The sequence below is a fragment of the Polyodon spathula genome, chromosome 24, assembly GCF_017654505.1.
Source record: "Polyodon spathula isolate WHYD16114869_AA chromosome 24, ASM1765450v1, whole genome shotgun sequence".
Lineage (NCBI taxonomy): Eukaryota > Metazoa > Chordata > Actinopteri > Acipenseriformes > Polyodontidae > Polyodon > Polyodon spathula.
The window spans coordinates 2,468,074-2,494,543 of NC_054557.1; the positions used below are offsets into that span (position 1 = coordinate 2,468,074).

The window sequence follows — 26,470 nt, forward strand, 5'->3', positions numbered from 1 at the left end:
ACCAAGTACTGTAGTAACAACAGAATAAGGGATATCAACCAAGATTTAAAAAAAAAAAAAAAACACATGCTGGGTTTGTTTTATTAAACGGTGACGTTAGTTAGCTAGGTGTAAGTAATAGTTTTACAGTGCAATCTCTCTCCCTCTCTCTCATTTGTTAAAGCACACGTTTCACTAGTTAAACAGGAGAAGCAAGGTAGTGATAATCTACTATAAAATGAAAAAAAAAACATAAATTAATGCACCAAGATTGTATTTCGTAAATCACCAAGATTGTATTTCGTCTACTTTGTACTGATAAAACAAGGAAGCCATTGCTTGGATCTTGGTAACGGTATAGCTTGCTAATTATGCTTGTTTAGTTTTTAATTTGTAGTCAGAATTTTGATAAAGTAATAAATTATCTACCTATTATGTGTTCATTTTTAGCGTGGGTGAAGCCAGGGTTAACATTCTAACAAAACCAGAGGCACCATGACAGATTAAATTAGCATTTTATGCACACTGTCCGTTATCTATAAAATCGTAATGTTTTTAACAGTTATTTAATTGTACTCTTGGTCTATAAAATAAACTTCATACCTTGAAATTCTAAACACGTTGCTCTGGTACTCCACTGTACAATATGATTTGCATTGTGGGCCTTGCATGTATCTACATTGAGCAAGATAGTAATAAAACTAATACAGATAATTATGTTCACCAAGGGTCGTCATATAAACTGCAGCGTAAGATATCAGAAAAATGCTACTGCATTTAAAAAAATAAATAAATAAAAAACAATAGTAGCAAATTAAGAGTTTTGGGTAGCAAAATGTTACCAAATACACTAACTTCGAGCCTTGCAATAATACATTACAAAACACCTGTTTTGTAGTCCCTTGTATTAATTAGCTACAGTATTGGTATCACCCTGCAATTCTAAGAATGCCTTTATCTATCAGGACGTTGATAAATTTAGAGAATTTACAGAAATGATAATTTATGTAATATGCATTTACATTAACTTGTGGTGCAGCGACAGGCTTAGCATAGATCATGGGTTTGTTCAGAACACATATTTGTTGCAATACAAGACAGATTATACAATCAGTAATTTTCTAAACAATTAACAATTTTCTAATCAATTCTTCGAATAAATAAGTACACGTGCCCTTCCCTAATGCTTATCGGAGTCTGTGAAACCAGTCGTCAATCATAAACCAACATTTCAGTCTAGCAAACAGCAGCACAACAATAATCTTTAATGTCAGGATTGGAGAAACATCTGCAGAAGCTTCTTTCTTCACAAGACTGCGGGGTCTGGTGGTTAAAGGAAAGTGCTTGTAACCAGGAGGTCCCCTTTCAGATGAGATGTCATCGCAAGTGACTCTGCAGCTGATGCATAGCTCATACACCCTAACCTCTGTAATGCGCCTTGGATAAAGACGTCTGCTAAATAAACAAATAATAATAAATGATAAAAAAAATAATAATAAAAAAACTACACACACATTGAATAACTATAAACAGGTGGATTAAAGTTTTTTTTTTTTTTTTTTTTTTTTTAAACTTATGCTAAAAAGAACAGAAAAGCTGCTCTTCAGCGCCTCACCGTTAAAACCAGAGCAACTGCAAGCCAAACTGCTAGTTGTTATCGGCGCTGATCAGAAGGGAAAGGATCACCAAGCTCTGTTTTGCCTCCATGGTGGAGGAATGATTTTTCAAAACTTTCAGGTCACAGTGACATTTCTTTCTTCAGTACTACACCCTGCATACTCTTTATAAGCATTTAAAACCATGACAGTGATAGCCATCAATTCAAAGGATTTTTTTTTTTTTTTTTAGACCCATAGAAACGGATTTGTACATTACAACACACCCAATCTGAAGAAATCTTGTAATGGTGTTTCAAGGGCAAAAAAGGCCATTATGGGGAACTTCTCCAGTTGACATTTTTAGCATCTCCTTTACTAGATTCACCCCTACTGTACACTACAGGCAAACATTTAAAAACAAGACTGTATCCCAATGCACAAACCCACATTAGTTGTTTCCAATACCCTACAATTAATTCTTAGAGTGTCAGAATTGCTTTGCTTTTGTGCAGTGGGTTTGCTGGTGTAGCAGTGTGAGCCTTAAGTTCCCACTGCTTCAGTTCTGTCCGTCTTTACTACCCCCTGGGTCCTCCACTGCTGCACAAGAGCAAAGCAATCACAGCACTATAAGCATCTTTGCAAACACAGCATGCAGATAAAAAAAAAAAAAAAAAAACCTAAACTGAACTTTGCAACATATATGGTAAGTTGGGTCCCAACTCTTAACTCACTCACACACACACACACACATACAAAATACACACAAATAATCCTTTAGTCCTCCACTTTCAGCCACCCCTTCTTATAATCCTGAAGGAGCTCCAAATAGTACTGCCACTCTGGCTCACTGTCATATTGCACCTCATAGACTGTCTTTAAGGGGTTGCTGTGCTCCTCGTGCACTCGCACCACTACCCCATGGTACCAAACCTCAGACTTGTCTTTCTCTTCATAGAGGTGTCGGATCCGCTTGCCCACCAGGGCAGGGTAGTTCATTTCCGTGGCTGGCCTGACCCTCTGGACCGCCGGTCGCAGCACTCCTCTCCTCCGGCGGGCACTGTGGTGTAGCGAGTTACGGTGCACTGTCAAGAGACGGTGGAATTTGATTTGCACCACAGAGCTGCGAAGGCGCAATACCTTGGAGGTGCTGCGTGTGGGCCGCAGAGTTTCTGAGGCACCAGCTGCTCGTTTCTTCTGCTGGGGGACGTCAGGCTGGACTTTCCCCCGAGGTTCCTCTGGGTTGGGAGGATCCTGGTGTTCTTGCACCTTTCCTCTTGAACTAAGCTGCCCCTTTACTCCAGAGTCTGGCTCTGGGCAATTCTTTTGGCCTCTCTTCCCAGGTTTGCTTTTAAATAGTACCCGTTTCAACTTTAGCACCAGGCTACTGCAGCTCTTCTGTACTCTCATTGGGGATTTCTTGACCTCCTGATCTGTTCTTGGTGGTTTAACATCAGGCACCTCTGGCTCCATACAGGAAGATATTCCTGTTTTGCCCTCCTGCATCTCCACCTCCTCAAATTTGACCTCTAACATTTCTGACTTGTCCCACTTGTGACAAGACTCTTCTGCATTGGTCGAGTTTTCAGGATCACTCTTCACCTCCTTATTCAAATCAAGCCCATTTCCCTGCCCCACAAAAGTTCTGTTTAAGCCATTTTTTCTTCTGCCCTTTTTCCTTTTGAAGTGAATATTTCCTCTCTCTCTGCTCTTTAATCCCCTTGGGGTTATCTTGTTAGGCAGTTGATGCACAGTTTGTGAATGCTCTCTCTTCATTGTTTGGTCAAACGTGTTTTCTGCTGGAGGTTTTCCCCACTCTTCCTTCAATCCACTGTGGAATTCTGCACCTGAAAGATAGTAGAACCACCCTGTCAGTACAAGACATCCAATTGCACTCACACAAAATAAAGTCCATGCAACTCTGCTGAAGAAATCTTTTCAAGGACACAACCAAGAAAGCAATCTGGACAAGTTCTGATAACTGAAAGACCCATCAGAGAACGTTTTTCAAAAGTAAACCCTTTCCAAATAATCACAAGAGACATAAGCGGATAGTGGGTAGCCATGATTCCCCAGAACTAGCAAATATTGTGGGTTAAACATATTCTTCACTGAGCAAACAAACAAATCATATGAATTATATTCAGCTATATCCCAGCTCAATTAGACAACACAATGATTACTGCCAGCTTCATTATACTGTTCATTTGAAGATGGAAAGCAAGATTGTTATTAATCAGTGAGGAGTTTAAGAAGTTTTGGAAAGTGGGGTGGGCCGTTGAATATCAAATTAAGTAGTATTGAATCACACTGGGCTGAAAACTTTGAAAGCACTATAAAAATTACCAAGAGGTGGTCTAGTATATTTTGTATATATAACTGCAAATGGAAGTTACAGGAATGTCCTTTTAAATTGACCCTCCTTTACTCGCTCTTCTAAATTCTGCAGCCTACCAAGGTAAAAATCATTAAATATGACTGCACTCAGTTCAGAACTGTGCTTACATAGAACAGACAAGCATCAACCAGAGCTCAAGATAAGCTGCGTACTGGATGTTGATAAAATATGAATTACATATGATATTTAAATTGAATGTGTAAAGAATACACATAGCAATTTCACAGCTGGAGTTCACATGTTATCAGCTTCTTGTACTTCATTTGTTCCCAGAGTATCAATGGTCAATTGTGAACATACTGCATGCGGTAGCTAGAGAACGGATCATAGATACGGTCGGCAGCTAATTGTAGCCTGTCTGGGAACTGCCAGAAACATGTGACCGACCAGTAAGTCTGGGTTTTCAATAACTTAAACAAAGCGTGTTTGAATCCACTTCCTTGTAATGCATGTTTGTGAATGATGAACAAGTGAATGCATTCTTTCTTGCAGTCTTTATCCCCCTCAGCCTACCAATTTACCTATCTGTCAACTGAATTTTTGTAAGGTAAATCTATATAATAAATATAAATTCTGTGTTTGGAGAGAGTCTGGATTCTTTATATTGCTATAGCAAGGTGATCAATAAGGAATACAATATTATCATTTCTTTATTTGTATTAGTGCAGTATAGGTACAGTTTAAAAAGGACAGCAAAGGGACAGAGACTAAGAAAGGAGGATTTGCAGAAAGCTACCAACAGCCTATTACTAGTGGGAGGAGACAAAGAACACAGTCAATAACTGCAGCAAGAGTAACAGCTTCCCGGACTATGACATTATTAAAGCAGAATTACATGGCTGTGAAAGCTAGTTAGATTTTTCTTTCTGGTGAAAAATAAGGAAAAGGGGCATTTTTGTACAGTGGTTCAAAGTAACATTACAGTTAAAGATTAAATGCAAGGCTGTAGTTACCCCAGTTAGCATTAAAAGTACAGTATGTATTTAACATACTCACGACTTCAAGGTAATTCTGCACTTTATTCAGTGTCTTAACTGGAGAATTACTCAATGACCCAAAACCTTATCTGGAGCACTGGCACCGACAAACTCCTGGGGTTGGTTTATATTAGAAACAATAATAAATAGCATGCTTCTCAGGGTTGTAATAAACAGATAGCGCTTCAGTCTTTCATTCCATAAGCAACAATCTTTTAAGAGCATAATAACCACAAGTCAAGCTAAATGTGGTGTTGGACTTTTGAAAAAAAGTAAACTGAAAAATGTCATGTTAAACATTAAGCTGGACTAGAGCAAATAATGCTGGTTGCAATTGATGGGACAACATTTTACGGTTTGTTTTGGCTCAAGGTATGAAATGTTTTATATGGAGAAAGGTCAATATTTGGAAGTCGAATCTGTGGATGACAAGGAGAGCTGTTGGTCTCTGTTCAGTATCAGAAGTCTGTCAGCCATTTACCTCTACACTCAACAGCAAGACTGATCTACTGTCCCCCACTTCCTTCTATGATCCGCCTGCAGTTCCTACGTTATCTCTAATAAACATCACTCTTCAGTCAAGTCTTCAGCCAGGTGGAGAAAATACATTCAATGGAATGAATGGATGTTTCTAAAAAAGAAAACACTGCAGTGCAGCAACGGAGACGTAACCACCGGAAACCCAGCTTCCATTCCTATCGACCCCTTTCAGTCCGGTCAGTGGGTGCATTATGTTATTCTGACATCATATCATTGCACCCTAGGGTGTTGTGTCATCCCCCACTCCCTCCCTCAACGCCTGGTCAAGGAGCAACTTTTGTCAACGCGGACGAGGAAGACTTGTGTTTCCCCCCCCCCCCCCCCCCCCCCCCCCCCCCCCCCCCCCCCTTAAGTTTATAATACATTTATGTTTAATGCTGTACAAATGTATTCTTTATTATTAATACCTGTATATGCGAATATAGTAAATATAAATCGCATCTCATAATCCAGGTATGATTATAGAACTATGACTTTATTCTCATTTCCTCCTTTCTGTCTAAAATTTCCATTATTACATCAGTGGCAGCTACCTTTCTTCCCTTTGACATGGTTAGTTTAATTCAGGACACATATAAAACGAATGATGATTGGTTTACGTTATTTTGTTGCCAGAATGTTGGCACCTTGTTGACAGCAGGCTTGTCTCTCTTGTGACCACGGTATTTACAAGGCAACACACTGGCAACAAAAGACTCTGTCTCGTGGCCGTCCACAAAAGTTACTTGTGTGGTCTTTTGAGTTAACGAAAAATATGGGGTTGAAAATAATTCCAGTCATAAGGGTTAGGATGACTGTCTTTATGGACTGCAGGGGAGGGAAGAAGAAAACTGAGCATACTGTAGGTACAGAACAGTTCAAACTTCAGAGGGCAGCAGATCAGCACCATGAAAACAAACCCTGTTGAGGAACAACACACCTAGCACAAGAAATGACAAGAAACGCATTCCATGCTCAGGAGTTCCAGTGCTGGTGATTAACATCACAACATCAAGCTTCGCCTCCCCTCCCCTCGTAAACTAGCACTGCTAAAAGTGTACATACAAAAGCACACAGCGTACAGATTCCAGCTTTAACGGAGTAGGTTTTCTGATCCTGTGCTGGACCACTAAATCTTGATAATGATTGAAGCCATAAGTCAACTTGTGCTTTCAATTACCTCAACTTGTCCAGTGTCACCCACAACTATGACTGGATGTATCCCGCCCTGAGTCAGTTGGTGAAAATAGGAGATACCTGAGCTGAGTTTTGAAGGCCAGCAGGTGAACTCGAACCTGCAAGAAATAAATGGGATTTATAATGAATTAAATTTATTTTTTTTATAGTACACTAATATATGTACACTATGATAAGACAGTTAGTTTAATGTAGAATGTCAAAACGTACATCAGATTTGCATTACAATGTATACTTGGGGCTACTGATTTTCCAAGATGAAGGACGGAATCACGCATTGGGAACGGAATTCTGCTTTTTCAACTAAACCTTTTAAAAAAAAATAATAATAAACTGCGCAAACAGTTTTTACCACTGTTATTCTCCTATAAAAAATAATGGATTGCTTTGAAAACTACACTACCCAGAAGCCCAGAGGTGACACCGACATAAAACGTTTTTGTATGTTTATTTGGATCATTGGATAACGAGAAAACAGATGGTTTTGTGGGCATTACGCTGATGGACTGTCTGTCTCCGCTGCGGCGATGCCTGTGAGCTGTGCGAGTCGAGTTGTTTAAAAAAGCAACTACTGTTTTGTGAGAGTTCTATTCTGTGAAATAATTTTGGAGTTGTATATACAGAAAGGTGCCTGAAAAAAAACTATCGTCAACAAAATAATTTATCATTAACTCCTTAACACTACGTACCAGCATTCCCTCTAAGCTTCTTTGATACTGAAAAATTTGCCGTTTTGACTGAGAAATGGTCAATTATCAGCGAGAAACTTTCGGCCACTCGTTAACCCTTTTAATATATTGTTGCATTATACAATTTCGAAACAATATTCCAACACAAGTATCTCAACATTTTTACAATTTACTTTATATTTAAACAAGACATTTATTGTGGTTCTGCCTCTGATTTTGAATCATCCTCTGATCCTATGCAGCCCTGTCAGTTGCTATCATAGAGATAGAAAGCATGCTTAACTAAAATGGCTTTATACTACTGCATAAAACACTGGCGTCTGCACAGCCTTCAACTGTAACCATCTTTAGGGCTACTAACTGTTCCATTCTTGGGAATACCAAATTCTGTTATACAAAAATGGCCAATTCCATTTGTTCCCACTTTTTATCAACGTATTAATAATTAAATATGGCATTTGAACATAAATATAATGTTGCTAGTTAAAATAAGTACATTTAATAAATATTACCACAAGTATTATTACTTTCAAATCAGAATCTTGTTGCTGTAATAGTAAGTAAAGCACCTGAAGACACTTCAAACCTCTCATAATGTTTATAGACATCACTTGGCTCATTGCTGGCATTAAAATAAGCAAGAAAACCTAATAATTTAATTACAACAGTTTTTAGAATCAAATGTCTAGCACAGTTGTGAGATTCATTTTTACAGTCTTCCACTGACACATTAGTTCAGTCTACAAATAAAGGTGTTTTGAAGAAACTTATTGCTGATATTTACAATAACAATAAAGAAAATGAAATAGTTTAGTAACAGTCCAGCAATGTCATGTGAGAGTAATCCTATGTACAGTACTCCACAAATTAAATTTAGCGTTTTACTGGCATTATAGTAATAACCAGGATAAAATATGACACACTGATAATGGGGTGTTGACTGACTCGTTGCTATAAAACTGATTTACTGCTATGTATTACCCGATTGTAATTTAAATAGCGCCCCTTTTAATGTAAACACAAAATTAATCCTCTCAGTTGCCTAGTTCCTAATTCTGCAGTGTTATTTGCAAGATTTAAAGAGGCATGTCTCCAGACAGAATGTCTTTTTATGAAACCAACGTTGAAGTGTAGTGACTACATCCTTTACACAGTACAGTGATCAATTTCCTTTAAGGATTGTATAGCTAGAAAAATAGTTTTTCTTAGTCGTCAGAAAATATAATTGAATTAAGAAACAGACATGGTTTAAATTGCTAATTATAGTTTCATTAAAAGCAGTTAGCGTGGAAAGAAACTAAAGAATAATGAAATACGCAATTAATATAGTTTACTTCGGGAAAGCTCCGCTTTTAGCATTGCTTTGCCATTGTTGCCTTCTTATTTGCTTTCTTAATCTCTACGTGTTTACGGGACTGGCATTATTATATTTAATGGTACTTACTTGTACATGAATGCAAATTATAGCAAAACTAAGAATACTATCGCACCATCCTCATATAGATAATCAGATTTCTTTTAGCTCTGTCTTACTGAAACATTGCTTTTTTTCTTCATTGGCGCAGCCACCATGTTGAGTTTCAGCAGAGACGTGGAGTGAAGTCATATGATGAATAAACTCGCAAAAAAAAAAAGGGGACATGGTATGTCTTCTTCAATTACTATACACTTAATGTATTTTCGACTAATGTGTTGACTACATTTTTACCAGTTTCAAAACACTTGAAATGAGTTATGGCATGGTCATTTTTAAAAGGGAAATTAAAGAAAAGCGTCAAAGTGTGAGTATTGCTATTTTTATTTATGTTTACTTGAGTATTTATACTTCAAAATAATGCAGGAAGATAGTGCTTCACTGATTTTAGTATTCAATTATTCACAGTTAAAAACTGTGCAGTTCATGAGCAGCACCGAGCAGCACTCTCTATAGAGGCAGAATCAATCAGATGCCTGCTTCACCCACCCTGTACCAGTAGATTCGCTGGTGCCCGGGCAAGGTCTGCACTAATGTGACGTGTATTTTCACAGAGGGAAATCAGAGAATCAGCTGCAAGACAGACACAAATAGGCTTATGTTAATACTTGTAAGAATGGTCTCAAAATAATAGGTTTACCATAGAGAGGCTGGAGTCTCGCTGGAGTCTTGATATTTATGATAACTTGCGAAAGTTAGTAAACTGGTTGATGCCAGTTATAGCGAAAAATGCACACATTTAGCCTTAGAGGAAAAGCTGCCACATACTCAGTGATTTTTAGTTTTTTTTACTTGTGCTATAACATGGCTCCTGCTGTAGTAAGAACAGAAAATGATGAAAATTGTAGATTCAACAACGAGTGGACCAATAAATACTTATTTACTTTACCAACTGTACCGAACGCAAAGCCAGTGTGTTTATTGTGCAATGAATGTGTGTCAGTGGTTAAGGAATGCAATATGAAAAGGCATTTTGAAACCAAACAAGGAGCTTTTGGAAATATGTATCCAGAGAGCACAGTAGTTAGAAGCGCAAAAGTAGAAGCGCTGATCTCTTCTTAACAATTATACTATTGATATGTCACATACATTTTAAAATGTTTGTAATGGTACTCCATTAAATTCTACCACTGTTCTATTATTAAAGAACTATTTATATGGTAAAATGTCTTGTTCAGTACATGAATAATAAGTTATGTAATATGTGCAGAGGAAAATACTCTGGCCTGCCTACTCCTAACTTTTTTCCAGTCTGGCCCCCTTAAATAATAAAACAAAAACAAAAAAACTAGTTGAAGAGTCCTGCTCTAACTAAGGCAGCTCTACCTGCCCAGTGTATAAGAGAAACACATGCATGCAGTTTTACAGCAAGCACAGCATAAACCAGTCTGCATTGTTGCAGATGAAACTACAGATGGGAGAGAAGTGTCTTGAACATTGCATTTAATTTACAATTTATGAAAATTGCATATTTTTGTTATAATGCCCCTCGTTTTTCAAAGAGTCTATATATTATAATGCCAGCAATAAGCAGTTTTTTTTCAAAACACCTTTATTTGTTGACTGACCTACAGTACATTGCTACTAGTGGACTGCTTTAAGAAATGTTTTTCCTGAAAAATACAGTATGTCAGGGACTTAAAAAAAAAAAAAAAATTAATAGCTTTTTAATGTAAAAATGTATTTGTTAATTACATTGTTAATTCTTAATAAAATGGTAAAAAACTGAATTGCTCATTTTGAAAAAAGGAATTTGTCATTCCCAAGAATGGAAAATCATGAGCCTTCTATAATGTAATGCTTCCCTGTTTCCACCAATCCATCTTACTTGCCTTTTACATTTTCACCATTGACAAAACTACCATAAAGAAAAAAATCAAGGCACTGGAATAAGTAGCATAACCCAGAATACACATCGTCTGCAGTGCTGCTCATCTGAGTCTTTTCCCAGTGCAGGACTTTGTTTGTTAAAGAATTATTGAAATACATACAGTACCTTAAAACTGATTCATCCACCTCAAAGTCCAATATATTAATGTTAGCTTCTTGTAAAAGTGACTGACAAATAAACATTTGATTACACGGTGTTCAAGAGTCTACTAGCAGCGTTGTGTTGCAGGAAAACAATACAAAATTCTTACTGACCAGTTACTAGCAATAAGTTGTAAACTAAACCCACAATAGAGAAGGACCTATGCCACAACTGAGCCCACCTACTTCACAATCTCAGGCTGATGGATTTTAAAAATCCCTTCAAAGTGCTACAATAAGCAACCGTTCAGGCCCACCTTGAACCTGTTATCCCAAATCATCACTGGACTAATAACCAGAAACCAACAGAAAGCTTAGTAGATTCATCAGCCAGGCCCAAATATGCAGGGCCAAACATTCTGGCCAGGTCTGACTTTGTACAGAACCATGAGGAATACACAATGTACGTTCCTATTCTAATTGAAAGGGTTGGAACGATATAAAATGTGGATCAGCTTACACTCCAGTCTTGAATCTGGACTTATCTGTTATCCTGAAGAATTCAAGGTGCTAAAGATGCCCTCTTAAGGCCACTACACACCAGATGCAACAAGATACTTTCGCAGTGACATGGCCACACACACCTGAAGGGCCACCTTGCTGTTGCCAAAACTATGATCAAGACATATATACACATTTGCCATGATTTGGAAATTATGAGTGTCTTCTTTGAAGTTATTTCAACACATATGGCAATAAATCACACACACCAGGCTTACTAGTTCCTTTGAAATGGACTTCCACATATTACGGTTTCAAATCTGTACTTTTGTAATTGCGATGATCTTATTTTTCCACAGCAAGTATTATTTTTTCCATCATTTTGGATACTGTGTCACCCTGCTCAATCACGTGCATTGAAGATGTCCACTGATTGGTCAATTCCTAGTCAATTCCTCACAACAAACTGCAGAAAATAGGATTAAATCCTGTTTATTTCGTTGGTCATGTCATCTATGGTGGGAAAGATACTTCTCATAACTATAGGTTTGGGGTTCTCCCCAGGAATTCTGAACATTATAGCCAGGAGCACTTAATGGAAAAACAAAACTTGCCTTACCTTAAATATATAATACTACAAAGAATTTGAATAATGTGTTGTCTTTTGTTGGCTGTATCTGGTTGCTCTTTTTTAAGTTCTACATTTTCATTACTATTTTTTATTATGGTAAATTACCGTGCTTATTTAGGCATTACAATTTGGTTAGGGAAAGAGAATGTAGATTTATTGGAGTTCACACAAAAAATTGGTAACCTTTTCACTTCCTTTTTAGCTTAACTATTGAGCGTATTGCTTCATTTAAATTGTTTTCTTTGTTTTCAGGGCATTTTGCTAATGCACGTCTACTTTACTTTTTCCCGTGTTCTACATTTTATGAATATAACTGTTTATTTTAACTTTTTTTTTTTAAAAAAAAACACAACAGCACTACATTTGTGTATCAGCTGACAAATGTTCAGCTGGCATCCTATCACACCTTTCTTAAAAGCATACAGCGTCTATACATGAACCCACAATATCTCACAAGCACCTTGGTACATATTTTTTAAGATGTCACAAAAAAAGGAATATGCTTTGTTTTGGTGCATATGTACAGCTAGTATGTACTATCACCACACAGTACAATAATACAACAAAAAATGGACTGAAAGAAAATAATCTTAATTTTAATAAAATAGCCGGCGCAAATATAGCATTAGGCGGTGGATTGCGCAGATCGACAGCTTATTTTGAAAACCCTGCATTCATTGTCACTACTTCTGCTTTGAAAATAATCGGTTATTTTTTAGCAGTCATTTTAACATTTTAGCCTCTCGAAGTGCTTAACACAGAAAACCCGCCCCTTCAACCCTCTGATTGGTTAAATGTTGTGTCAAGTCATAACACAACAGTCATGTGGTTCCAAGATTTTTATTTTCACCCAGCAAAGCGCAAGTGATCTATTCTGCTAGAAGCGCAATCAATCCGTATTGTTAAAAGGCACAGTAGCACCTGCAAGACATGCTGAAAATGCCTGGGGAGAAGCCTGAGGTTCTATTCATTTTCTTGCATTGCTGCACATTTTCACTGGTCGCATCGCATCTGCTGTATCGCGGCCTTTACTGTATATCAAATAGCGTGTAGCAACATAACACTTAAAACAGGGGTGTCAAACTCAAGGCCCTCAGGCTTAATACGGCCCTTGGAGGTACTTTATCTAGCCCCCCCGCAAAGTTCATTCATTTCAGTGTAATTTGAGTCGATTGGGTTATTACACGCAAGAACTCCAAATCCCATCAGCCGTCAGAAAAGTAGCGGGAAGCTCAGAGCTAAAGAAACAGAAGACAGAGAGAGACAGCCAATCATATCTCGTGCTTGGTGCTTAAGGCATGTTTTCCGTTAGACAATGTAACCTACTGGCTGTCAAAAACGATAATATAACTCCCAAAATGTCCAAGAAAAGAAAGCTCGATAAGGAAGACAGATTGTTTCAGGAAAGGTGGGAGTTTGAATATTTATTTGTAAAGCAGCAAGAAAACCCTATGTGCTTGGTATGTAAGAGAAGTACTGCAGTGATGAAATATTTCAACTTAAAGCGCCACTATGAACCGAAACAAAGAAAAATATGGTTTGAAGGAAAGCAAAGGCAAGAAAAGCTGGCCGAATTAAAGAACCCTTGATTTACAGCAGAACGTTTAAAAAGGCAAAAAGTGAATGTGATGCAGCAGTAAAGGCAAGTTACCTTGTGTCAGAGCTAATCGCAAAGTTGTCAAATCACTTTTTTGAGGGTGCTTTTGTAAAAGCCTGCATGCTTAAAGTCACAAAGTCTCCTGAGACAAAAAGCGTGTGTTTTCCAATGTCAGTCTTTCAAGAAATACCATGGCTGAAAAAGTGGATGACCTGGCTACCAATCTTCAAGAGAGCTCACTGAAAAAGCAAGCGATTTTATAGCCTTTTCTCTTGCTGTTGGCGAGAGCACAGATATTACTGAGGTACCACTGCATTATCTATTTTTATCCAGGGTGTTGATGCAGACTTCACTATTATCAAAGAGCTTTTGGATGTTGCAGCTATGCACCTCACTACTACTACTACAGCAAACAATATATTTCAACAGCTTGAGAAGTGTGCGCACAACAAAAATTACAGTGGGATAAATTAGTTGGATTGACAACAACTGACGGAGTGCCTCCCATGTGTGAAGGCAAAATTTGATTCTGTCTCGGCTGAGCAGTTTTACTCATTCCTTCCAGCCACATTCCCACAGATCCGATGTTCAGGCTGCACGCATCATGTCAGTGTTTGGCAGTACGTACTTCTGTGAACAGCTACTTCCACTGGTGAAGATAAATAAATCCGCTCAAAGATCTCACCTGAATGACAAGCATCTACACCACCTTGCTAAAGATCGTTTCAGCATAAAACATGAATTCCTACATTGTCAGATTTCTTCAGTAAATGAGAACGCACAGGGCAGCAACTAGGTAAGATAAATAACATGTGTTTTACATTAACAAGTCATATATAAAATACATGTGTATGTATTAAAAACTGTGAATATAAACATGCATTTTCTATATCCCCTATTAAAACGCATGTGTACATGTGAAAGGTGTGCATTTTGTGGCCCGCAAATCAAATGTTAAATTAAGATCTGGCCCTTGGTAAAATTTAGTTTGACACGCCTGGTTTAAAATGATACCGCTGACTAAGCTTGTATTTTTTTTTTTTTGTTTGTTTGATTTTTAATTAAAACTGCAGTAGGCATTAAGAGGTAAATTAAAGCAGACAATGATTTATAGCAGTGAAGGCTTAACTTTTTAGAAAAACAGTTGCAGGTTTGTACTCAAATTGGCGTTGAGGGGATTGCACACTGTAATAAGTATTCTAGAACAGTAGCATCCCAGACTTGACACATTATATATCATAAGAAAATTCTATGAGATAGTTAAGATGGGAAACCAGGTGGTAGTATATATTATCATGACTTTCCCTTACCTAAGTGTTTGTGGAGACAGTCGTGGTAGTACAGGCTGAGCAAGTCAGGGTAGATGGTGGGAAGCTGCTTGAGGGAGAGTAGCCTCCTCAGTTTGGAGGAGCAGCATCGCTGCTGCAGCTGAGTAAGCAGCCTTTCCTCGGAGAGGGTGGTGGGCCGAAGCTCCACACGGTGCTCCTGCAGGACCTGGTCGATGGAGCAGCCCTGGAGCTGTGGGAACAGCGTCTCCTTCACCACCACCATGGGGATGAAAATCGTCCCTGCCCGAATCACATGGGGGAAGGGGCAGTTCTTTGTGTAAAGGTAGATCTCCAGTTGGGACAAGATGCAGCTGAGGGCTGATGCGATCTCCCCAGACTTTAACCACACTTCCTTACCCCGGGGGGCTTTGAGGACCTCCAGAATACGGGAGATGTTCTTCGTCTTGGATGGTAAGGATTTTGATTCATGGTCCTCCTCCATTTTGGCCAGTAGGTCTTTCAGTTCTTCCTCAGGAGTGTGGGATATGGAGTTGGCAATCAATCTGTTGAGGGACTGGTGGAGTTCCATAAAATATCGGTGAGAATGCTTGTTTGTCTTTACACTGCTGTCGGTCTCACTCAAGGAAGGGGACACCTCCGGTGCACGAGGGGAAACCGTTTTTATAATATCTGGTAGGATGAGCTTGAAAGTGGGCAGCTTAAGGGACTGGACAGAAAGGTGTTTTTCGACAGTTGGTGACAGTTTATTGTTCGTATTCTGCACCGGAGGTGGAGTCACAACCACCTTTGTGGGGGCTGGTTTAAGGACTTGGAATTTTTTGTGCATGAAAGTGGCTGTACTGCTGCTCACTGGGCTCTCAGATGTGCAAGTCGAAACTAAAGTTTGGAAATCTCTCTTTTCAATTCGTTCCAAGTTAAATAGTGTCTCCCTCTTCTCATGGACGATTGCTCTATCCACGGTTTTGTAGTCACTAATGTTGTCTGCTAAAGGTTTGCTCTGGCTGCCAGGTTTTTTGACACTGAGATCCAGCACAGTATCCTGACTATTCATCCTGACACCACCAACCATTTCTCCCTCCACCACATGGCCATCCAGGTTTAGCTGCATTAAGTTGCTTTTGTCAGCCTTTAAATCAAAGTGGGCTGCTGGCTGCCTGGTATCACAGACTGTTTGTTTGCTCTCTCTCTTTCTCCACTCGGCAGCCTCATTTTTGGCCTCTGTCTCTCTTTTGCATGAGTCTTCACTACCAGTTATTGGGGACGACCTAAAAGCAGGCCTCTCAGTTTCCTGTTTTGAGTAACTTTCACTTGCTTGCCTTTCGGTTTTTTGCCTTGAACATGGAGAGGATTCCTCTTTTTCACCATCTGGAAAAGGCAATATTCCTGATGCTTCCAGGTAGTCCTTGTATGGAGCCAAGCTAAATACGTTATTGATAACAGGCATGAGGGGGGAGGAGGGAGAGTGAGATATATCTGTATTGTCACTATCTTGTGCTTTCTGGTCTTCCTTCCCAGACCTTTTTTCTTCGTTTCTCATGTTGGAGACTGTGACTTCATAGAGGTCACTGCTGTTATCTTGTTCCCTTCTGGGGGGCGAGTCAATTAAAATTGGACTGCCTGCACCCCCTTTACAACTTAGTTTGTAATTATGTTTGTTATGATTATTATTACTATTAGAATTATTGTTATTATTATTGTTATTATTATTATTATTATTAGTCTTCTGGCCTCCATGCTCTGCTACGACCCCTCTATATTTCCCCACTGCAGCAATACTCTTTTCCTTGTGAAAGCCAATTCGGCAGGAAGATGGATCTTCCAGGAGATTATTTGATGTTTTTTCTTGCAAGGACGACCGTGCTACAGAAGCATCCTTCAGGACAATATGCGCTGGATTTTCAAGCCTGTAAGATGTACGAAAAGGTTGGAATGCACTGGTTGCTGGCCGGTACCTGACAAGATCATTGTGTGGTGGCATTACCTGGAGATTTTGGGAAGTGCAATCCACAGTAAGATCAGCTAAATCCATTTGAATGTGTGTGCCACATCGTTCAGAAAGACTCCCCTTATGCCCTGGGCTTAGCGGCACTTTGTATCCTGAATAAGGAAGTTCATAGTCCCTTTGTGATGGTGCACTCCGAACACCTGCTGAAACCACTGAATAGGGCATTGAAACTGCGCTATATGGAGGTGGGGGTGTGTGAAAATGATATTGCTCTGAGGCTGCAGGATAGGCGTTTCTTACACTGGGCTGGTTGGGAGGAGCATCCCCCATAAGCTGCAGTCCCAAATCTTTGTAGCTTGCAGCTTTCTCAATGTCCAGACCTCCCTGCGGAAAGAGATACAGTTGCCTCTGATGCAGCTGGGGGTACTTGGAAACAAGAGATCTCGGTTGGCAGACTGGGGGAGGCATGTGTGAGTGAGAGACTGTCACCCTCTGCATTTCATGGTAGTTCTTTGGAGGCGACAGTGACATGTCATGACAGACTTTGGAATCAGGCTGTATGCTGCTATAACTCTTGGTGGGGGGAATGGGCAAAGGTCGCGAGGGGCCATCATATGGCAGGCTGTTATAGTCTCGCTCTGCAAAAGTGGGCAGCTTCATTGCCCCTGGCTGCCTAGAACTTGGGTAACCTCCATGACCAACATCCTTGGGATGTGGTCTGCTGCCACTGCTCTGCTCCAGCTGGAGAACCCCTGGTTCAAACAAGCCATTCCTCTTTTCCATGGGCGACAGACGTGCAAAGCAGAGACCCGACCCCGATCTCCATTCGCCCTCGTAAGGTCTCCCGGGAACCCGGTCAGCCCCAGAATCTATGTTGAAGCACATTCTGGATTTGCACCCAGGGTCTGTGCAGCAAACCCTGCTGCTGTAGACAGGCTTTGGGACAGCTAGAACTGCAGAATGCTCAGATTGTGGGGTCCCAGTGGCCAATTTCCTTACAGCCATTGGAGCATGGAGTCCAGGGGCATTGGGACTGTGTGTAAGGTTCTCGTGCCTTCCAACAAAATCTGCCCATTTCTCATTTGCAATTCGGTCTTGAACCAAAACAGGTGAACTCTTCTCAATATGGAATGCCTGGCCAACAATCTCCGGCTCTGACCTGAATACTAGTCCGTTGGTAAGAGGCCTCTCAGCAGCCAAGGGGTGAACAATGGAGTTCCTTCCATTCTGCAGGTAAGCCCCTGGAGGACTCCATTGCAAAGGAAGGTCAGCTCCATCTTGGCCTTTTAGGCAGTAGGTGAAGTAGGTCCCACCGTATTCAGGAGGGTAACCACGCAAAGTTCCAGGATTGCACAAGCCGGCAGCTATCCCATGGTCAGCTCTTGTCTCCAGACGGGGGACCTTGCTGAGGACCAGAGGGTCCACATAGCCTAGAGTTCGCTTGCTGGCCATCATAGTTTGTTTATTCTTTGAGGATTTCTTGGCAGAAGGAAGGGGGACTGCAGAGAAAGAGAAACACATAAAATAAATATCATGCTAACCAGAAGCATATGAGAAATGGAACTAAAATTATCTAGTGGAAACTATTGAAAATAAAGGAACCCAGCAACAGAAGACTGTTGTGCATACTATTTATTTATTTATTTATTTATTTTAAAGAATGTCCAATTACATTCCTTCACCACAGAAATTCCCAACAGCTCAGGAGAAAAGGCGGTCAGTGGGCATCCTCCGATTCCAACAACTAAGCCAGCCCTGGGAGTGTCCACTTGAACTCACCAGACCCCAGGCTAATGGTGTCCACTTGTGTGATGAGGAGAAACAGTCCCTGATGGTTTTGCCTACCTAACATGCTGGACCGCCAGAGTCAATGTGATCCACCCTCTGGAAGACCATCAATTTTGCACAGCCAGGATACTAACCTGTACGCCACTGACTGTCAGACCTGTCCTACACGCCACATGGCTATGCTTTAACCAGGTGAGCCACTCCAGGACCTTTTGGGGCTGGTTTAGCAATACTAAAATATTTCCCTTAGGCATTAGCCTTGCAGTTCGAATACAGCCTGAAGTTGAAATCCAGGTCAGAAAGGTACTTTTTTTAACACAATATTTTAAATACTTTTTTTCATTCTCAAGGTGCAGTACTGGCTTTAAGCCTGAAGCATAGAAACTTTTACACTGGTAAAATGACATCTTTTCTCTAAAAGAAGATTAAAAAAAAAAAAAAAAAAGGATTGTGAGGTTCCCAGTGGGAAACTGGTGCAATTTTAATTTAAGTTTAAGCATGTGCTAGACTAGTAGTGATCTGCTTGTAGTGTCTGACAAAGTAATCCATTAGTTCAACGAAGGAGTTTTATTTCAGTACCAGCATTCCCTCTAAGCTTTTAAGATACTGAGAAACTTGCTGTTTTGACTGAAAAGGGTCAATTATCAGCGACAAACCACACATGGCCACACATTAACCCTTTTAATATATTTTTGTTGCATTATACAATTTCAAACAACATTCCAACACAAGTATCTCAACATTTTTATAATTTACTTTAAATTTAAACAAGACATTTATTGTGGCTCTGCCTCAATTTTGAATCATCCTCTGATCCTATGCAGCCCTGTCAGTTGTTATGATAGATATAGAATGCATGCTTAACTGGTGGCCTGCATCAAATGGCTTTATACTACTGCATAAAACACTGGCATCTGCACAGCCTTCAACTGTAACCATCTTTAGGGCTACTAACTGCTCCATTCTTGGGAATACCAAATTCTGTTTTACAAAAATGGCCAATTCCATTTGTTCCCACTTTTTATCAACATATTAATAATTAAATATGGCATTTGAACATAAATATAATGTTGCTAGTTAAAATAAGTACATCTAATAAATATTACCACAAATATTATTTTCAATCACTTTTGTTGCTGTAATAGTAAGTAAAGCACCTGAAGACACTTCAAACCTCTCATAATGTTTATAAACATCACTTGGCTCATTGCTGGCATTAAAATAAGCAGGAAAACCTAAGAATTTAATTACAACAGTTCAGAAAACCAAATGTCTAGTACAGTTGTGAGAATCATTTTTACAGTCTTCTACTAACACAGTAGTTCAGTATACAAAAAAAGGTATTTTGAAAAGACTTATTGCTGACATTTACAATAACAATAAAGAATATGAAACAGTTCAGTAACAGTCCAGCAATGTCATGTGAGTAATCTTATGTACAGTACTCCACAAATTAAGTTTAGCGTTTTACTGGCATTATAGTAATAACCAGGAGAAAATATAAAACATTGTTAAAGCACGTTGACCGACTCACTGCTCCAAAACAGGTTTACTTCTACGTTTTACTCGATTATAATTTAAATAGTGCTCCTTTTAATGTAAACACATAATTAATCCTCTCAATTGTTTCGTTTCTAATTCTGTAGTGTTATTTGCAAGAATTAAAGAGAGGAGTATCACCAGACAGAATGTCTTTTATGAAACAAACTGCGTGTAGCGTAGTGACTATACATCCTTTACACAGTACAATGATCAATTTCCTTTAAGGATTGTATAGCTACAAAAATAGTTTTGAGCCAATTTCTTAGTTGTCAGAAAACAGAATTCATGGTCTTGACAGGCGAAAGGCAATGTTGGTTTATAGGAGTTCGCAAAAAAAAAAAAAAAAAAAAAACAGCTTGACATGGTAACCTTCCTTTTTTTGTTTGTTTAGCTTTTTGCTGCATTACAGCCCTTCACTCAAATAATTATTTATTTTCACAGCATTTGTTAACACACAAACCTTAAGTGTACTTTTATTTTTCGCTCTTCTTGTTCTAAATGTCTTCCAGTGCAAATGTTCATTTTAAGCTACATTTTTAAATAGCAGTACTCACACACGTTTGGTCACCATCACAAACTGGGGTTCCCATTCTGTGTTAACACAGCACCCCTCTGCACTTGCAAGATTTGTATATCAGCAGTAGATTGTGCCATTCACCAGCTCATTTTGAAAACCCTGCACTAGAAACCTCTATTTGCTGAATGAATCCTCAACAATTCAAAATTGCAAGATGTTATTTAAATATTTTGATCTGGTCTTCTCTGCAAAATCTAATCAGCACATCATATTATCTATGGAACTTTAAAAAGAAAACAAATGACTCATTTGTATGTGATGAGTAAATTGTAGAAAGCGAGAGATGACCTTTGACAACAGTCAAGCACATTTTCCCTCCAGTAAAGACACCATACTTGTGTGCCTCAAAGCAGTTTCTTAATGCGAAAATTTCCATGGTTTTCCCTGTGTATGAGATCAAAGCTCATTAACTTCTGCCCTCTTTACAAAACTGCTTGCATGCATTCAATTTGGGGATCAAAAACAGGTATGTGGAGCTGCTGTGAATACACATGAACTTAACTGCCGTTTAGCTTTAATATGCACTAAAAGTAATAATTTAAATCGAGAAGGATATGGGTATATAATAGTATCTAACCAAGTACTAAATGGAACCGGAAAAGAATATTAGCAGTATGCTTTTAGTTGCAACTCAGCCATTCACTCAGTGCCTTTCAAGTACATTTTAATTTCTATATTGCCGACTTCAGAGTCTTCAGATTGAGTCGACACGGTTATCCCATACGAACGTTTGGCTCTCTGCACTGCTAATGTTGGAACCATTCCCAATTAGCAGGGGAATAGCTCTCTGAGGGCAATTTCCTGGAACTCATTTTGGCCAGCAGGCTCCCAGTGCTGAGGATGTGCATCATGGGGACCTACTTGTTCATTATACCCATACCTGTGATGTGTTATTTACATTTTTGACATGGATACCTGCTCATATTGCTTACCTTAACTTTTTACTGTGCTGCTAACTGTTTCAAAAAGATTTCCACTGCTCCCCTAATCATTGTTTAGCAGAACTTTTCTTTCTTAAAAAGGTGTTGTTACTGAAGTTTTAAAACCAATTTCCTTCACTGCTCCCCTTTACATTTAATGCTGCCTTGCCTGCCACATCTCAGTACCTATACTACAAACCTAACCTGGACGCAGCTGAGTTATGGGTGGTATGACTTTTTTTTTTTCTTTTAAATTAATGTTTTTGTGTGTGTTATTTTATATATATATATATATATATATATATATATATATATATATATATATATATATATATATATATATATATATATATCAATGTACTTTATGCTATAAATTAATGCTCTCAGATTAAACTACAGTGGACCTTAAACTTCCAGTTAGCATTTTAGGTCACCCATTTTAAAGCTAAACACAATGACAATGAGTATTTCACTTTCTATATACATGGCTGGTTTTCTGGGTGAGCAAATGCCAAAGTCAAATAGGTCTCATAAATAATGTTATACCCAGACGTCACCCGATTGTGGGTTTGCATGCACCCTGCGTATGGGACCAAAATTTAAATGAAGATTTTACATAAATACAAATGTGGAATCGACCCCCTTGAACCAAGACAGAACAATGCGAGGTGGCTGGAGTGGCATGTAAAGTGTGCACTACCTCTCAGGGAAGCAGCCTCAACCATCTTGACTGTGGGTACAAAGGAGTTTCTGAATGTGACACTTCTATAAAGGACTAGCAAGTTTAAGAGATTCCTTTAAACTAGAATGGCAAGCTTTTTTTTTTTTTTGCACTTATATGTTTATAAAATAAATGTATGAAAACAATACCATATTATATTTTATGGTATGACATGATGAAGCATATTTTCCTTATTTTATTTAAAGTTTAATGTGAGACTGCATGCCAAAAAAATGCAGTTGCTTGCAAACAATAATGTTCATCCATAGATTGAGTGTCTGCACTGAATTTATTACTAAGTAATTTAGCAGCTTCACCCCAATGTTTCAATCACAGTGTGTAGAGGATGTTTGTCAAGCCTGCTGGACATGAATCGGAGAGCTAAGTGGAGGCGCATTATTGTTGACCATCACAGTTAATTTAACGATGGAAAGCAACACAGCGAAATTGGATATGTATGCCGGTGTCACAGCCTAATGCTCAACCTTGTGAATTTTATTTTAGGCTAATTCTCATGGGGGAGAAAGTCAGCATCAACAGTTTGGCCTTAATGGATTTACATATTTTACTCATTCTTGCTAAGAGTCATGTTGCTAAGTCTAAACTGTGAAGCACGAATCAAGTACATTGTTATGCCAAATAGTGTGTTGCATTTGTAGTCAAATTTTTTTCCGCCATCTTGGAATCTTGTCTGAAAATGTGTTTCAATGGTTTTGCTCCAAACGTATTCAGTGCATCCTTAATTGTTGTAAGAACCTGTTCATTTAATTAATATATATATATATATATATATATATATATATATATATATATATATATATATATATATATATCTATCTATCTATATATATATATATCTATATATATCTATATATATATATATATATATATATATATATATATATATATATATATATATATATATATATATATTTATGAACAGGTTCTTACAACAATTAAGGATATAACATAGAACTACATTATATAACATAAAATCTATTTTAATACACCATTTTGAAGTGTCAGTAAGAACTTAGTTTGCATTCTCAGCACATGATTTTATGTTAAACGGGCACAGTATTCTGCTCCGCTACAGTAGAAAATGCACTAATCAGTGCAATGTTCTCTTCAAAAACAAAGAACGTAAAACAATGACCAAATCAATAGTTACACAATATATTGCACATTATCACTTCACTGTTACCATTGTGTGACTCTGTTTGACAGTAGTACTCAGGGAATACAAGAAACCTCATCAGACCGACAGGACAATAGTTTAGGATACTTTGCATCTTACGACGGAACGTCAGAGCCAATGCAGGTGTGGTAACGTCAACTACTCCGTATTTATAACCTACAGTGAAAACATTGCATCATTCAAAACTATCTTAAGCATCTGTGTGCGCTAAAAACACGACCACTCCCTAGTGCATTTCATTTGTGTCCCTACAGTATTGTGGAAAACTAATGTATTCATACTTTAGAACCAAGGAAGATACTGCTTACCAGTCCTTGAATTGATATATTACTGAATCAATTCTTGAACTATACCGGTATGTAAAACGAGAGGGCGGCACTAAAGCACTTGGTTTAAAACGAATCTCAATTTACTGGAGAGAACTTATTTTATTTATTTATTTAATATTAAATCACACCACAAATCAAACCATGTTTTACTACGAACACTTCCACTATCAAATTGAGCAATAATTGCGCCACTTTCCCTACGTAATTTACTGTATCGTGAAGTGTACAGACGGGTGTTGTTTTGAGTGCATTATGTCTGCAGGGGTAGGCCAGTTCAATTTTGACTCGATTAAACATGTCACTTACACAAAATAATACAAATCCTGGCTTCTGTTACTGCACTGCAGCTCTCGTTTAAGAAACGCTTATGACTCAAACCAAACAACGCACAATGAAATGACACTTCGATAAAAAAATCAAAATAAATCCCAGCCATAAACAGAAGAGCATCAGTCTCTGGCCACAGCTGTCAAACTAATTTACTTAGGCATTTCACATACACACACAAAACTTCTTAAATAATCCAAAAACGTTTTTTTAATACCATTCTAAACTTTTACAACGTTGTTAAACAACACTTTCAAAACAACACACGTTTTACGTTAGTAACGATGCCTGACCTTCGAAAATAATTACCATAGCTCTCCATACAAGACCGACACCCACCCGTTTGCACTGCACTTTAAAGTTTGCTGTAATCCCAAAGCGCTTTTTTCTGTTTGTTTGTTTTTTTAAACCAAGACAGGGTCAGATTAAATTATGTTCAGGAACACAGCGTGCTTCCTATTTTTCGTTGTAAACATAACCATTGACGTGAGTAAAAAAACACCGTTCTTCGTAGCCAGATCGAGGTTGAGACATGTCGTTCACCCCGCTCACATACAATCAATTATTAGCCAAAAATACGCGAGGCCAATGCACGTTTACCAAGAAGAAATGTATAAAAGACCACACACTAGCCAAAGCGCAATGAATTCTCCACACTTAAGCGAATAATGTAAATTTAGCGCAATGCACGTGCATCATTTTGGCTAGATAGTTATTACAGGTACTGTTATCTCAAGTCTTACTCCGGTTACCAATTACAAAATGCTAGAGACTATGCATTACCACGCTTCTTTTTTCTTCAGCTAAGCTCCCTTCCACTATTGAAACAATGTCCTGTTTATATAGGGTTTACGGCTAGGTTAACATAAATCATTACCCACTTAACTGAATTCTTCAGCTCTGTGCTGTTAAACACGTTCAAATGTTAGCTACTTACCGTATTTGTACAGTGCCAAATTACAAAAGCAGCCTATGATAGTTAGAGCATAGTGCAAACACTAAAAACAGGATTCACGGTCACGTCAGCTATCAGACCGCGGTAACGCATTTCATTCATATATATATATATATATATATATATATATATATATATATATATATATATATATATATATATATATATATATGAAACATATTCTGGGCGTACCCAAATTAAGCATTAACAAAGTTTAAAACGAAACCTTAAACTATAAGTGCAACCGGATAACTACGCTGCAAGATGTTCTACTCGACTGCCGGTTTAATGACATCAAAACTAAACATTTTACAGCATTTACGCAATTTCAAATCGAACACTACAACTGTAAGAAAAGACCGTACCTTTGTATTGCTACGAATAGGATGATCACTAGTTTTACCCAAACACCTGCGTCTTCTTGTATCCATAAAACACATCTTTAGAGGTTAATATCAGGATATATTAATGAAACGGATGAATAATATCAGGGATTGGTGTCCACAAACTGTTATTAATTACACATCCACAGCACTGTTGTCCCTTTGCAGATATGAAACTGCTTGCCTGTAACGTGTCTGTTCAGTGTGTGCGAGCTAGCAAGTGTTTTGCCGGGACTGAGTGAAGTCTCATGATACTTTGGAATCAAAGCAACCAATTAGAATCAGCCAAGTAAAGAAAAAAAAAAAAAAAAAAAAAAAAATGAGGCCTCCTTTTTTGAATCAGGGGCTCAGGTTCTGATGGCGGCGACCCAGTTGTGTATTCTTCCTGTGTGTTTTTTGTTTGTTACTGTCGTGATGAGGTTGCCCTTATGTGAGTGTTCATGCTTATTACACATTCAACGTTTACTGTTTTAATTGCCCTTAAAATTCATTAAGGTGGGGGCATGTACTGTAATTTCTGCAACCAATGTTATATCGAAGCTTTTTTTTTTTTTTTAGATGTTCAGTATTAGTTGTCAGTATCGTGCGACTTTTATAAAAGTACAATGTCAGGTAACAAGACTAATTTGGGGATAAAAGTCCAGATAACTGGTTTTCTGGATACAGTAATTGACCCACACCATGAAGAGAGCCATGCTATCCAAGGATATTTTTTGGCATAAACTATTGAGAATATATGAATGTGGTGTTATGTGGAAGTTTCATCAGTCTGCAAGTCAGTCTTTTACACAGATTGGAGGTAGGGACAGTAGATGGAATACACTGTATATACACACACACACACACACACACACACACACACACACACACACACACACATATATATATATATATATATATATATATATGTGTGTGTGTGTGTGTAAATTATACTATAAGTAAGCAATTGGAGTTTTAAACTTTAGTTG

The 26,470-nt window shown here is 38.3% G+C and overlaps 1 protein-coding gene across 3 annotated transcripts; it reads right to left on the bottom strand.

Moving 5' to 3' along the window:
* Positions 1-268: 268 nt before the first annotated feature.
* Positions 269-25,728, bottom strand: LOC121299173. 3 transcript variants are annotated; one of them, XM_041226773.1, is made up of 3 exons: positions 25,485-25,728; positions 14,839-18,261; positions 269-3,421 (listed from the first exon to the last, which is right to left on the bottom strand). In XM_041226773.1, exons 2-3 carry the CDS (start codon positions 18,215-18,217, stop codon positions 2,352-2,354), a joined length of 4,449 nt encoding a protein of 1,482 aa, XP_041082707.1. In that variant the 5' UTR covers positions 18,218-18,261; positions 25,485-25,728; the 3' UTR covers positions 269-2,351. The 3 variants fall into 3 exon arrangements, with proteins under 3 accessions (XP_041082707.1, XP_041082706.1, XP_041082705.1); XM_041226772.1 differs by lacking the exon at positions 25,485-25,728 and adding an exon at positions 24,474-24,596; XM_041226771.1 differs by lacking the exon at positions 25,485-25,728 and adding an exon at positions 24,458-24,596.
* Between the last annotated feature and the right edge of the window lie 742 nt (positions 25,729-26,470).